Source organism: Rutilus rutilus, assembly GCF_951802725.1.
Source record: "Rutilus rutilus genome assembly, chromosome: 19".
In the NCBI taxonomy this organism is placed as follows: domain Eukaryota; kingdom Metazoa; phylum Chordata; class Actinopteri; order Cypriniformes; family Leuciscidae; genus Rutilus; species Rutilus rutilus.
Genome location: NC_140232.1, coordinates 7,089,922 through 7,103,950, shown reverse-complemented (window position 1 = coordinate 7,103,950; position 14,029 = coordinate 7,089,922). Strand labels below are relative to the sequence as shown.

At 36.6% G+C, this 14,029-nt stretch overlaps 1 protein-coding gene across 2 annotated transcripts; it reads left to right on the top strand.

Moving 5' to 3' along the window:
• Positions 1–1,266: 1,266 nt before the first annotated feature.
• Positions 1,267–12,801, top strand: rad21l1 (RAD21 cohesin complex component like 1). Of its 2 annotated transcripts, XM_084389452.1 has the most exons (14): positions 1,267–1,314; positions 1,868–2,028; positions 2,166–2,295; positions 2,383–2,482; positions 2,585–2,688; positions 2,775–2,873; positions 4,039–4,137; positions 6,226–6,348; positions 7,143–7,372; positions 7,498–7,594; positions 8,179–8,327; positions 8,515–8,622; positions 10,322–10,396; positions 12,089–12,801. In XM_084389452.1, the coding sequence occupies exons 2-14, from the start codon at positions 1,885–1,887 to the stop codon at positions 12,275–12,277; spliced, it is 1,647 nt and encodes a 548-aa protein (XP_084245578.1). In that variant the 5' UTR covers positions 1,267–1,314; positions 1,868–1,884; the 3' UTR covers positions 12,278–12,801. The 2 variants fall into 2 exon arrangements, with proteins under 2 accessions (XP_084245578.1, XP_084245577.1); XM_084389451.1 differs by lacking the exon at positions 1,267–1,314 and having other exon boundaries at positions 1,521–2,028.
• The last annotated feature ends 1,228 nt before the right edge of the window (positions 12,802–14,029 follow it).

Here is a 14,029-nt window from a genome sequence, read left to right as displayed (position 1 = left end):
ATATATTGATTATACATTTTGTAGTCTAAAACAAACTCACTGGAGCGGTGGAGCCTTGACAGCATGTGACCACGTGCTTGGCTGCATCCGAAATACTTTCCATCACACTTTCTAATCGGCCAAATGGAAACACAATAAAACCAAAATGTACAGCCTGCATATTCAGTCCCTACATGGGTGGGAATGAAACGCTCCTTTCCGCTGATTGGTCAACAAAGATCAAGCCGTGCTGTTATCAGTTCTTACTCAGCTCCGCAGTCCGCACAACAGAATAATAGTCATCTGATACAGTTGAATGGATTATTACAGAGTTTATTGCTTGCAAGTTGCAACTACATTTAATCTATTTTGTTTTCAGATTTGTTATTGTGTTTTCTGGTTTGTTTTTCGGAACTGTTGTTGTGTTGTCTAACTTGTTTATTTGTTTTTAGTCTTTCCATTGCATTTATAATTTGTTGTTTTGTTTTTGTTTTTGGATTTGTTATTTTGTTTTAGGAATTGTGATTTGTTTTGCACTTCTCGGCCACTGTACACGCCATGGGAGAGGATTTGCGTAGTGGCAGTGAATGGCAGTGAAGTGACAACCTTTTACTGTCTATGGACGTAACTGATGCTGGTCACGTGATAATGACAACATGGCGAATGTAGTCAGTCCAGATTACATTCATACTACACACTCGCATACTATGTAGAATTTACTTTTTAGTGGTCATTAAGTAATTATTGATTTTGGATGCAACCATGTAATGTAGCCTATCATTTACTTGCCAAAAATGTCAAGCACATGACAAATAGATTTTTTAATTTTATTGGCTGAGGGGGATGTCATATGATATTAGTATACTTTTTTTTTTTTTGGTGTTGAACATTATTGTCTTTTAAATGCAATTTTCTTCGCGTCATTTATAAATGACAATGTCCCATACAGGGTTAAAATTATTTTCTCAGCAGACTAACATATAAAAACGGATACAATTACTGCCTCAAAATTACACATCTCCTTATATTTTATATTACTGTAATCGGAAGGTGTCTCGCGCTTGAATAAATAGTGGGGACATTCTTTTGGAATGTTTTATTCAATACGTTTAATAGGCTATTCAAATAAAATAAATAGGTATACCTAAGAGTCGAAACTAAATAAAATAAAAAATAGCAAGCGTAACTTGACATACACATGTTAAATGAAGGCAAAAATGTTATGGCCAGCATAGCATCATAGTCGTATGCACAGCACAAGTAACGTAAATAAAGCGCACGTGAAGTGGGCGGGAAAAAATAGAATCAGTGTTGATGAACGTTGAGCGGCAAAAGGTAGGCCTACAGTAGAAGATGTCTAAACTTTTACAATTATTTATTTTTAAAAGAATAAAGCTAATTTTACGGGATACTGAGGTGAAACCGCAGCTAAAGACGGCAAAAATCCAGGTTTATTGAATTGGTTAGCCGTAACGTTACACAAGATGGTGTCTCAAAAACTAGCGCGCTGTCTACCTAGGTAGCAGCTAATTAATATTCTCGGGTGTCATTGGCGCGTTCCGAAAGCACAAAATGTTTGGTGCCTATCTAGTCAGCATTTTGGAAGACAATTCAAACATCTAAAACTATCTATTAATAACCAGGCTGTCTAGGTCGGCAGCTTACTAACGTTATATGTTTTGAGACAAACTTAGAGCCTAATAAATAAACGAATCTAGCATTAGGCCTTTACTTTGACAACCAGAACTCAAGTACAACATGTGGGAATTTCTTTATGTTACTGTTTGATGAATGACTACATGTAACGTTATATATGTATGGCATAAACGCAAATAAGCTCAAATAAGTTTCAACTCACGGTCTCCCATGACGACGTGTATTTTCTCAGACACGGCACACATCACGATGTTTTATTCCCAACTCTTCGTCTCTAAACGAGGCACACTAGCCAAGATCTGGCTTGCAGCCCACTGGGAGAAGAAAATAACCAAAGCACATGTGTTTGAATGTGACCTGGAGGCCACCATCAAAGAAATCCTATCCCCCCAGGCAAGATTCAGCTAGTTAATCCAAATATTGACACTAAACCAGCTAACTAATAAAGCTAGAATTAAGTGCAAAGCTAAACTAGAAAAAGTAAAATAAGAATTTTGTGTGTGTGATCTAACTCTGTGATTCATTACCAGATTAAAATTGGTCTGCGAACGTCAGGTCACCTTCTTTTAGGAGTCGTCCGGATATACTCGAAGAAGACCAGATACCTTCTCACAGACTGCAGTGATGCGTTGGTCAAAATTAAAGTGGCTTTCCGGCCAGGTAAATGCAGCCTGCTGGATCTGTGAATGAGTGAGGCTGCACTGGATGAGCACTGCAACTCTAATGATATTTCTTTTTTGTCCATAGGACAGACAGACCTGCCCAATGATGCGATGGAGGCCACCTTAAAAACTATCACTCTACCGGAAGACTTCACTGACTTTGAAACTCAGCTACCTGATCTCAAGTATTGCGTTTATCTACAGCACTCGATCACAGCTCTTCAGACACATTTATTCTGATGTACTTGTGTTTTTATGACCTATTTGGCATTTTATGTCTCACCCAGGACCATTGATGTGGTAGACCACTTCTCTTTGAATCAATGCCGCACTGAAGATATTACTCTCAAAGAGAACTTTGGGAACCACTTTCTCACCATTGAGGGAATAGGTATCAACTCTGAATTATCAATAAAACAAAGTAGTTTTTATATAGTTTATGCAAAATCATTCATGTCTCTCTCTGTATTTATTCAGAAGGGGAGGAAATCCAGTCTTATCAAGGATTGTTTGATCAGAGTTTCAGTGTCCATGGCGACTGTTTTGGTGATGAGGAAATGGCTGTTGACCTCATCGGTGAGTTCATCACACTTATTATTCATGCTTTACATGCTAATGTGATGTCAGTAGATTAAAGAGTTATTTTTTTTTTAAAGGTAACACGAAATCAGAAATTACTTCTTTTTTTTGTAATGCAGCATGTTTTTCAAATTATTTTTTTCGTACACAATATACTGTATAAGACAAGAGTTAGCATTAATGTAATCGAGATTACTGCAATGATAGCAAATAATTAAATGTTTTAAAAAAAATTGGGATATATTAAAATGCCTTTTTGTTACATTACAAAAAAAGGGGTTTCAAGTATGGTTTAAAGGTGAATTATGAAGTGACTTTTGAGAAGTGGCTATTTTTATACTATTGACTACTGACTATTTTAATTTTTAAACATGTTTGGGAAACGTGGCTATCTCATATTATCCTGGAAATCCAGAGTTCTCGCGAGAGCACAAGTTGAATTTACTCAGCGAGTTACTCTGGTGTTGAGTAATGATGCTCATTAAATATGCCCTTGTATCCGAGCTGCACCAATCACATCGGGTTATCTGATATAGGCGGGCCAGAGGCGAGCTAAACAGATGACGACAGCGCTGTGACGTCGAAGTCATTAGTAAACATTGCAAGATGGCTCTGGATGAACACCAGTTGTTTGAAACGGCTTTGGCCGCTACAATGAACGAGTTACACTCAAGGGCTTTTTATCTAAAAGAGGAACAGAAGACGCCGCTCGAATCGTTCCTTTGCAACAAGGGCGTTTTTGCTGTTTTGCCGACTGGATACGGCAAGAGTCTAATCTACCAGTTAGCTCCGCTGGTAGCTAAGCGTATGGGGCTTGTTGTGATTGGTCGTAGTGTTATCCAATTGCGTGCAGTGAGATTTTCAAACGCATGCTTGGTGCCGCCCCTCGAGCTGGACGATTTTCATTAGTCGATGCCAGACCATTAATCTTTCAGATTTAGATCTGGATTTCCAGGCTAATCTCATATGGCTCAGTGTGGGCATTATGTGCTGAGCATGAATTCGAGTCCCTTGCGTTTTTGTGCATCTGGGTACATTTGATTTTGTACAAACACATTTGCCTAATTTTTGTCTTTATTAAAAACCTTAATATAACCTCATCACCTTCCCACTTCTCTGAGTTCAATATTTGTTTCCTTCTCTTTGTTTGTGGTCTGTCAAGATTTTATAGCGAGTAATACTGAGGATGTTCTGATGCCGGATTTGTGTGAGGACACTCTTGAATTACCAGCTACACCTCCTCCAACTGCTGTCAGTGCAGGTAATGATGTTACTTTTTGTTTTAAGTATTTGCATTACATTATATGTTACCCTTTGAAAGAGATGAGCCAGCAGCCATGTTGTTGTTCATGGCTTATCTTAATATTTCATTCTCGTTAGCTGTTAGGAATAAGTAAATGTTCTGGCATGGTGTCAGTGGATGTATGCAATAAAAAATCATATTTATTGGCTTGGTAAAAAGTCTTTACATTGCCAAAGTATTAATAAACTTAAAATACAGAAATACACATTCACACACAATTAGTTTTTTTTTAAATTGATAAAATAATGACAATGAGAAGGAAAAGGCAAAAAAACTACACAATGATTTGTTTTGTCATCTAAGTGTATTATATGTCTTGCTTGCATCCGTAGAAGGTCCTCTAATAAGATTGTAATAATTAGACATGTTTGATTTGCAGTCATGCATATTGTTTTCATGGAGAATAAGTCTGACATAGCCAGTTTACAATGTGAAGTGAATATAAATAAATAAAAAAAATTTTTTTCAAAATGAGGCTAAATTGTCATGCATTTAAATAAAAATATTGAATACGAAATGTAATAACTAACACATTTAGGTATATAGTATGTGCTTTACTTGTTTAAAGTGCCCCTATTATGCTATTTTAAAGTTTCCTAATGTTGTTTTGGAGTCTCCTACAACAGGTTTACATGCATCAAAGGTTTGATTTCAAACGAAAGGTTTCATTTTCTCATAATAAACATTTGCACATCACCACATTTTCAATGATTCTCAAACGACTCGTCAAATGAATCAATCTCTCTAAATCCCTCCTTTCCGCGAGCTACTCTGCTCTGATTGGCAGACACCTCAGTCTGTTGTGATTGGTCTACCGCATACAGCTCTGCTTGTCCTGAGGCTTCCTACACCGTAAACTAAACACAGTAACGAACTATGACGTCGATTTTACCATATCAATCCGAGCGTGAGTCCGTTGATGAAACACTGGAAGAACTAGTTATTCAACCCGAACCTCCATCACAAGGACGACTCGAGCAGGACGTTTCTCAGTGATAAACTCAGTTTGAGGTACATTATGAGATGTTGCAACTGTAACTCCTCACCATCAGCATTAACAAGTGCACGTCCATCAACAAACCGATTATTTTACTTGTACTTACCGAGTATTTTTCTAATTTATTGCGGTGAACACGTGGAAACAGTGCAAGCCGAGCTCAAGTTTGAATGACTGATGTAACATAAACATTGGTAAAACAAATCTTGCTCCATGCTTAATCTTTCCTCAAACTAGTGAGAACGACAGATGATCTGCATTAATAAACACAGTTTTAGGTAATAGTGGCCCACAGCTGATCAGCAGAAGTATTTCAGTAAGACAGTAATAATGTGAGTTAACCAGTTAGCAGGAGACCTACACAATATAAAACTCAAAACGAAGTATTTTGAACACCATCTTTCAAGAGGTTTGCGAATCCTGCATTGAACTCTGAGATTTGAGAAGAAGTCTCAGTAAAATAAAGGGAACACAGCAAAAGTTCAGGATTATAGTGCTATTGTATCGTGGTAAAGATGAATTTTATCCACTGATTCTTCACATGCTCGTCCTTGGGCAGTGAAAAAACACTGGCTTTACCTTCACAGTGTAGAGCACAGCGTCTTCTCGACATGATGCTATCCAGTATCCACAGGAATCTGCTGCTGGTTTGAGGTTCAAGGTTTCCCTGGTGTCTGCGCACGCAATAAGTGGGCAATATATCTTCCGTCTTGACGTCACAACGAAACGGCTTATGACTTGTTTGGAAAACGATTCATTTGATTGACTCCGAGTCGACTCTTACTTTTGAAAGACAATAGCTTTATATACGGTGCACTTTCAGATTTAAAACTTTGCAGGATGTTTTTATTCACTTAGAGCTATGTTACACACTACATTAAAGGTAATTTTCAAAAATCCATAATAGGGGCCATTTAGTACCTGACCTGATTATAATATAATATCTGATTGGTTATTTGGGTGTACAGTAACAATCTTAACATTGATCAATCGAGCAATTTTCCTTCTGTTCCAACATGAACATTTACCACTGTGTTATTCTCTTAAAGAGCCGGAGTCTGTGAAACCAGGACTTTCCTGTTTAAAGGGTAGGAGCAGTCCAGCCTTGACTGAGACCACTTTCTTGGTAAATTCAGAGGAAGGTTTCGCTCTTGCACCTGTTGCTGTTACACGTGAGTGTTAACTCCTCTGGAGAATATTATGAGCAGTAGTATTTACCTTCAAATTGGTTGACCTTGTTCACTTTTGAACTGTTAAAGCGAGTTCACCCAAAATTCTGTCATCATTTACTCAACCTCATGTCCTTACTAAACTATATGACTTGCTTTATTTTGTGGAACATAAAGGAAGATATTTTGTGTCAATACAATGGAGTCAATGGTCACCAAAACTGTTTGGTTACCAACATTATTTAGAAATCTTTTTTTGTGTTCTGCAGAAGACTGAAAGTCACACAGGTTTGAAATGGCACAGGAGTGAGTAAATGATTTTCATTTTTGGGTGAAAAATCCCTTTATTGTTGGGGTTTTAACTGGTCTCGTGAAGCCACTTGAGGGTGCTGTTGACAACCAAGAATAAAAATATCCATCATAAGTTTTGTAGGCCAGATCATGGCAATGAATCAGCTGCTGCAGTGTGTACACAGTGCACAACATGTAGATTTTCTGTGTTCAAGGAATATCATGATGACCTGTTTGCCAAAAGGTGTAGTATGCAACCAGAGTAATATAAACCACAGTTTTGCATAATATTAGAAATTTGTGATGGCAACTAAAAACCACTCACTGCATTAAGCATGTAACTTAGTGAGTTTTAAATGTTTCCACTGGCTAATTTTAGCATTATATACTACATACTGCTCAATAATGAGTACGCTAGTATTCCATTCTGAATCTAGGCATGGTCACAAATTTGCTAATAATTGTAATTCACATCAGACTAATGAAAAGTTCAAACATGTGTTCAGCATCTCCAACAAGGAAAAGAATGACGAGGAAGAGGAAGCTGGTCATTGACCGGTCAAAGGAACTAACTGACGATGCCATCAGAGTTCAACTGGCTGACTCCTCTGACCTCTTAACCCCGTTGGAGATAGCCCCGCCCACTCGGCAGCTCATGGAGTGGAGGGCGAATGGAGGGGTGAAGCAGCTCTTCTCGAGTTTTTGCCTTCCAATCTTACACCCTGACTTAAAGCAGGTATTGCACACCCATTCAGAAATGGCAGCAAAGCTAAGCTGAAGTGCACAGCTGTCATTATACTCTCAGTGTAGCATTAAGGCAGTGCATCATAGGAAAGCTTCCTCTCCCTCTATTTCCTCTAGCTGTTCCCTTGTGACACATCACCTAGGAGACAGGGCTTGAAGGGAGGAGCGAGACAGCAGGCTGACCCAGAGGAGATGAGAGAGCAAACTAGAGAGGGTAGGAAATCACATTGCTTCAGACAGAAACAGAGTTGATGAGTTTAACTTAAAATTAAATTAAAATTGTCATAATTTACTCACCCTCATTTCCTTCCAAAGCATGACTTTCTTTCTTCTGTGAAACATAAAAGAAGATATTTTGAAGTTTTTGTGACAATCAACTTCCATTGACTGGACAAGAAGAAAAAAAAAACTTAAGTAAGTCTTAAAGGTTTGGAATGACATGAAGGTGGGTAAATGATCACAAAATTTTCATTTTTGGGCAAACTATCCCTTTAACAGCTAATGCCATTGCTGTGTCATGGTAGCAGAAAGTCTCTCAGTGAAACTGACTTGAATATTGAAATTAATTTTATTCCAAGTATTCAGAAGTCATATGACTGCATCCTAGCACTGCCTTCTCAAAGCCTTTCTTGTGTGTTGCGAACACACAAGGAGAGCAAGATATTCAGGGAATAATGACTTGTATTGTAAGTCTGCACATTTTGCAAAATGTTGTTTTGCTCCATGGAAGAAAGTACGTTTAGAATGGCATGAAGGTGAAATCTCAGCTAATCCTTATTACTGTGTGTATACCTGTAGCGGTCTGGGACAACACTGCTGAGCCGGTGCTGGAAGACTGGAGTTTGCTGCAAGAGTCTGTTGGACAGGATCAAGCAGATAATGCAGACACTACTGTAGAAACTTCTGTCATTCATCCAGAACCTCGTCCTTCCTGGAACACCACCAGTGTAAGAACTACACATGCACTTGATGAGCACTGACTTCAAGAAGTCAAAGACCCTGTTTATTTTTTTTAATTCAAGTTCTTGATCTTATTTTGAAGGATTATTTGATGCAAGTTCATAATCTTTCATCAGAATAGTCAGCCACCTCTGAAAACTACTTTTGACCATTCTTTCACCCTTTTGGTCACAGGAGGAGAGTAGGTTGGAGGTTTCGTATCCAGAGCCTGTCTCTGAGATCTCCATGATTGGTCATTCATCTGTAGAGACGAGGGAAACCCCACTGGTGACACGGACACAGGTAGTGCTAAACACTCAACCACACCCAAAACACATTTTGTCTCTTCAACACGACCACATGTACTGTTAATTATAATCATTCAACATACATTACAGTATAAATGAAAGCTGTCAATTTTAATATTTATTAGGCTTTTAAAAAAAAACATCTTTTAAATTAGGTTAACTTAAAACAATTTTCACATAAATCCATTATAATACATGTCACATATACCTGTGCCCTTTAATATATCAGGGCATTTTTTTCTATTGGCCCAGTCAGACCGGGTCAGTCCCATGGTCATTAGGCCACGACATAATTTTCTTTTGAAATTTGATCAAATGTATATAATAAATTTGCTCTTAAAAACCAAGTAAATATATTTTTTTAAATGTTTTTCCAATTCTCTTACACAAATGACGCTTCTGACCTCACCATCTTTCTCCTGCTTCCTGTGCACACATCAGTATCTATTTTACAGTTTAGTGTTACAGGGACAGTGCACATTAATAAACATTTATGTCAATGTGCCAGTTTAGCTACCTTGGCTAATTTTCAACTTAGCAGGTGTAATGTCAGATAAAATACATTAAAACAAATCAACAATACTTATACATACAGTAGACCACATTTCATAAGAATACATAAAGTACATTAAAACAAGGACAGTAAAACATAAAACAAGGCAAAGCAGGTGATTTGCAATAGCTACAAAGTATGGGCATCTTCCCTGCTACACACAGCAATCAAAACTTGTCCTGTGCCGTACTCCGTTGCGCAGGGTCCTGTGAGTGCAGACCTCTACTTACAGCCTTTCCTGTGAAAAATTAACCAATGAGAATCTGAGAGGTGGATCCAATGCTTTTGTTACATTTGAATTTGCTGTATTTGCACTTCATTTCAGATCGATTAGGTTCTTTTCGCACCTTTAAAACAGATAAAAAAAATTACCTGTCAAATGATCTGAGCGATCCTTTATGGCTCTTATTATGTTACTCAGTGCAGCTGAGATGGTTTATTCCAGGACACTATTATATTATAGTAATAAAATGCAAGCATTTCCATTTTTGTAAGTCTATCCTCCCGGCGAGCGATTAAAATCTTACTGCGGTTGTTGTAGTTCAAATGTTGTAACTTCACATATTTCATAGAACGTATCTAGTAATGCCAATAAATATATATATATTTTTAAAGAAAATAATACTTTTATTCAGCAAGGATGCATTAAATCAAACATGACAGTAAAGACTTTTATAATGTTACTAAAGATTTCTATTTCAAATACATGCTGTTCTTTTGAACTTTCTATTTATCAAAGAATCCTGAAAAAAAGTGTGGTTTCCACAAAAATATTAAGCAGCACAACTGTTTTCAGCACTGATAATAACATTTCAAATGTTTCTTGAGCACCAAATCAGCATATTATAAGGATTTCTGAAGGATCATGTGACACTGAAGACTGGAGTAATGCAATATTTCAAAATATTACAGTTTTTACTGTATTTTTGATTAAATTAGAGCAGCCATTAGAGATTTTTTTTCCCCCATGAAATGATGTACTGTATATCTTGAATGTAATATAATTTTTATATCATCAGTAATGTAATTGAAAAAACACATGAAAGGATAACCACTTTTACAGTAGAGAGTTGCTGTGTGTGTGTGTGTGTGTGTGTGTGTGTGCCTGTAGAACTTTTGACCTCTTACTTTTTGTCTGCAGTCAGCTCTGAACAGCCAGGATGTGGAGGATAAGAGACTGACCAGTCGGGCACATGACCTCCTCCAGGCCCTCAAAGTAAGAAACAATCAAAAGCTGTAGATGAGGATTTTGGAGTGAAGAATTAAGAGAATGAGAAATTAAAGTATGTAGTCTCAAGATGACACATCCACAGACCACTGTTCACTGACTGTCGGATGTATGTAACACACAAACATGGCAGGGTTTGTCTGAAAGCACTAGTTCCAGCAGCTTGTGGGTGTTGGGGTGAACCAGCCTGCCTATAGACCTTATGTAGCCCCGCCCCTTTTCAGCGCTGCGCTCGTTGTCTTTTGACTTCCGGTCTGTATTTTCACAGCGATCTTGTGTATTTATGAATGAACGGCTCGTTTTAAATCTTCCCGGTCTACTGACATTTAAGACATCTGCTTTCCAATCAACATTAAAATCCTCTTGATAACTTTCGTTAACTTTACATTAAGTAAATCCACTTCAAAAGCGAATTACTCCTGGACAGCAATGCCATAGAAATATACAGAGCGACTGCAAAAACGGAAGTTCAAAGACAATATTCTAAAGATGGCGGCGCCCTCGTTTCTCTGGCGCATAAGGTCTATAAAGTCGTTATATCAAGATACTTGGTTGATACAGTGACATCTGTGGTGGAAGAACAACCAATCACTGGATTTGTAGAATTGTATATTATGTTATGTTTTGTTCCCTAAAAACATTTATATGTTTTTTTTTATATTTAAGTAGATGTTTTTTTCTCTCTAAGTGGATGGTGGGAACTATATCAATGGTTTGCTGCTTTAGTGCTCTCTTTTAGGATTGTACATTGAAAATATAATAATAATGTTTATTTAATCATAATTTGTCATTTTTTGGACTTGAATATTTCAAGTGTATTGAATACCATTAGGTTTAAATCTCTGTATAAAAAGGATTTAAGGTAGTTGATGTTTGGAAAACTGGACACCTTTTGGGTTGTGCAACTTAAACATCATTTGATTATGGGGTTAAAATTGTTGCATTATTCCAAATAAATAGATTGATAGATAGAAATAGATAGATTTCACAAACAAATGTAAAGAGATTCACAAAAATGTGTCAAATTCACAAATAAATAGATTAAGATCCACAAATAAATAAAGAGTTTCACAAAAATTATAAAATTCACAAATAAATAAAATGAGATTTGCAAATAAATTTTTTTTTTTCAAATGTGTTTTGTTACAAACACAACTCTGCCTGGCATTTATTTGTGAATCGCTTCTTGTGCATTTGTAAATCGCTGCACACATTTGTAAGTCCACGCATCTGTGGATTTTTAAACACTTCTAGCATCCATGTGCAGACAAATCCACAAATAAGTGGACTCCACCCACCGTTTACTCAAGCCAATCAGATAACGGCCACATTGAGCTGACCAATCGTAGCATGTTCTCACTACAACCAATCATGGTAGGGCTTTACACATCAGCTCAATGTGGCCATTAATGCACAGCAAGCGGTTCACAAATAAATGCCAGGCAGAGTTGTGTTTGTGACGTAAAACACATTTGTAAATTTTTTTTTTTTTTTTTTTTTTTTTGCAAATCTCATTTTATTTATTTGAATTTTATAATTTTTTGTGAAATTCTTTACATTTATTTGTGGATCTTAATCTATTTATTTGGAATAATGCAACAATTCTAACCCCATATTTGATTGCTCTCCAAAAAAAAAAAAAAATCTTTGAACTTGCACTAACTTCTCCTTTCTCTTCAGAGACAAGACTCTTCTCTCAATGCCGTGTACAGTCTTCACGCTTTATGTGAGAGCAGCAGTCGTTCATACGTGGCAGCCATGTTTTTCTGCTTGCTGGTGTTAAAGAAACAACAACTTCTGGACCTGCACCAGAGCGCCCCTTACAGTGACATCATCGCCACACCTGGGCCTCTCTTTCACTCCTCCTAGAACAGATAGCCATGAAGCAACGGAGGGGAAAACATGAGGCTTTGACTCGTTAAAGGGCTTTGTTTTTGTGTCATTCATGTTCTTGGATGGAAACAAATGTGATGAATTTCTGTTTTTTTTTAAATGTAAACAGTGTTATGAATCCCTGTGCTAAAAACAATGAAATGCATCTGCATAGTGTTATACTGTTTGTAATATATAATATATTGTTCTCAGATCTATATGAGCTGGCTAAAGCAGCACAGTGAATTGTCTGCATCAAATGATCATTCATTTGATTGTTTCAGTTTAACCGATTTAATGATCTGAGTAAATTGACCAATATTTGTTCATTATTGAAAAGTGAGTTGCAATGGCTTGAAAGTCGAGCATGAATAGTTATTAGTCTTTTCTTCCTACAGTTTAATGTAGCAATAGTTATGTTTTAAAAACAGTTCTGCTCTGTGTTGGTTATTTTTTTACCTGTATTTTCTTTTCACCGAATCCTTATAAACCATTAAATGTATAAATCAAATAAATATTGCAAAACTAAAAGGAAAAACAAAATCCTTTACGCTTTCTCATGTTGTTACAAACTATGACATACTTTCACAAACACTAAAGGAGAAGTTTAGCAGATTGCTCTTTTAAAATGGCAGTGAATGGGGACTGATGCTTGTGCTGAGAAAAAATAGCATCATATAAAAGCAGATACGACTCTAATCCTATCTGTCTCCGCAGCTCCCTTAGCATTACTGGATAGTAGTGTTCACTGCATGCGCACTTAACCCTATAAAGCCTACTGTATCATATTTTATAAATTAATTTAAGGCCTCGAAATTATCAACATGATCAAAACTTTGCTGAAAATCTGTTGTACACAATCTACTACATGCCTTCAAGTAAAAGGCCTTTTACAATTATACTAACAATGTCCCACTTTAGGTCGTGGTTCTGTGGAATCTTACCGATTTTTATAACGCAAATGAAGGAATATCTTTTATATTGTTAGTAATATTCAAAGATGAACATTTTTTGGGGTTACTTGATTATCCATACGTTATTTTTTTTATAGAGAAATGATGATAAAAAAATACGACACATTAGTCTTTTGAGGAACGTTTATTTGTTCATCTCTCAATAATCGTATCGTATTGCATTATATGTTTTGCCCCCTACAATAAAAAAACAAACAAATATAATCTTAACACATTTTAATGGAAGATATAGGCCTACTGTAGTGACAACTATTTATATGCACTTATAATAATTTTATATGCATTTATAACTGATTTTTTATATAGTAGGCTACTCTGCTATACTGTTATAAAGATCTCATTGATTTACATTACAAGCTATAAGAATTTCATATTACTTTTTGGCCTTATAAATATCAGCACCAGTACAATTATTTTGCTCAGTTTGGGCCTCTGAATTTTTTTTTTTTTTTTTCAATTCTATATACGAGCCATGAATGCCTGGTGTTTCAAAGAGGATACTCAAAAAACACATAGTCATGTGTATCTTCTGTTTTGATGTGTTGTTGGTCTCCCACTGACGAACGGCAATAAGCTACATTTAATCATGAAGAGTTTAATTACATTGTAAGCTGCTGTCTTAAAGCAATCACCACTGGGTTAACTAATGTTTTAAAGGTTCGAAACGATTAAAGAGAGATATGTGCGCACAATAACTGTACAAAAAGCTTGAAGTCCAGATTTTTTTTACTTTCGTTTCCTGCCCCTTTAAGAAACACCGTTGCGGCGTCACGCA

Excerpts from the sequence above, each read along its gene's own strand:
- rad21l1 (XM_084389451.1), top strand. The coding sequence starts at position 1,846 with ATGACGACGTGTATTTTCTCAGACACGGCACACATCACGATGTTTTAT. Across the intron at positions 2,689-2,774 it reads TCTCACCATTGAGGGAATAG|AAGGGGAGGAAATCCAGTCT; the intron begins GTATCAACTCTG and ends GTATTTATTCAG. Across the intron at positions 2,874-4,038 it reads AATGGCTGTTGACCTCATCG|ATTTTATAGCGAGTAATACT; the intron begins GTGAGTTCATCA and ends TGGTCTGTCAAG.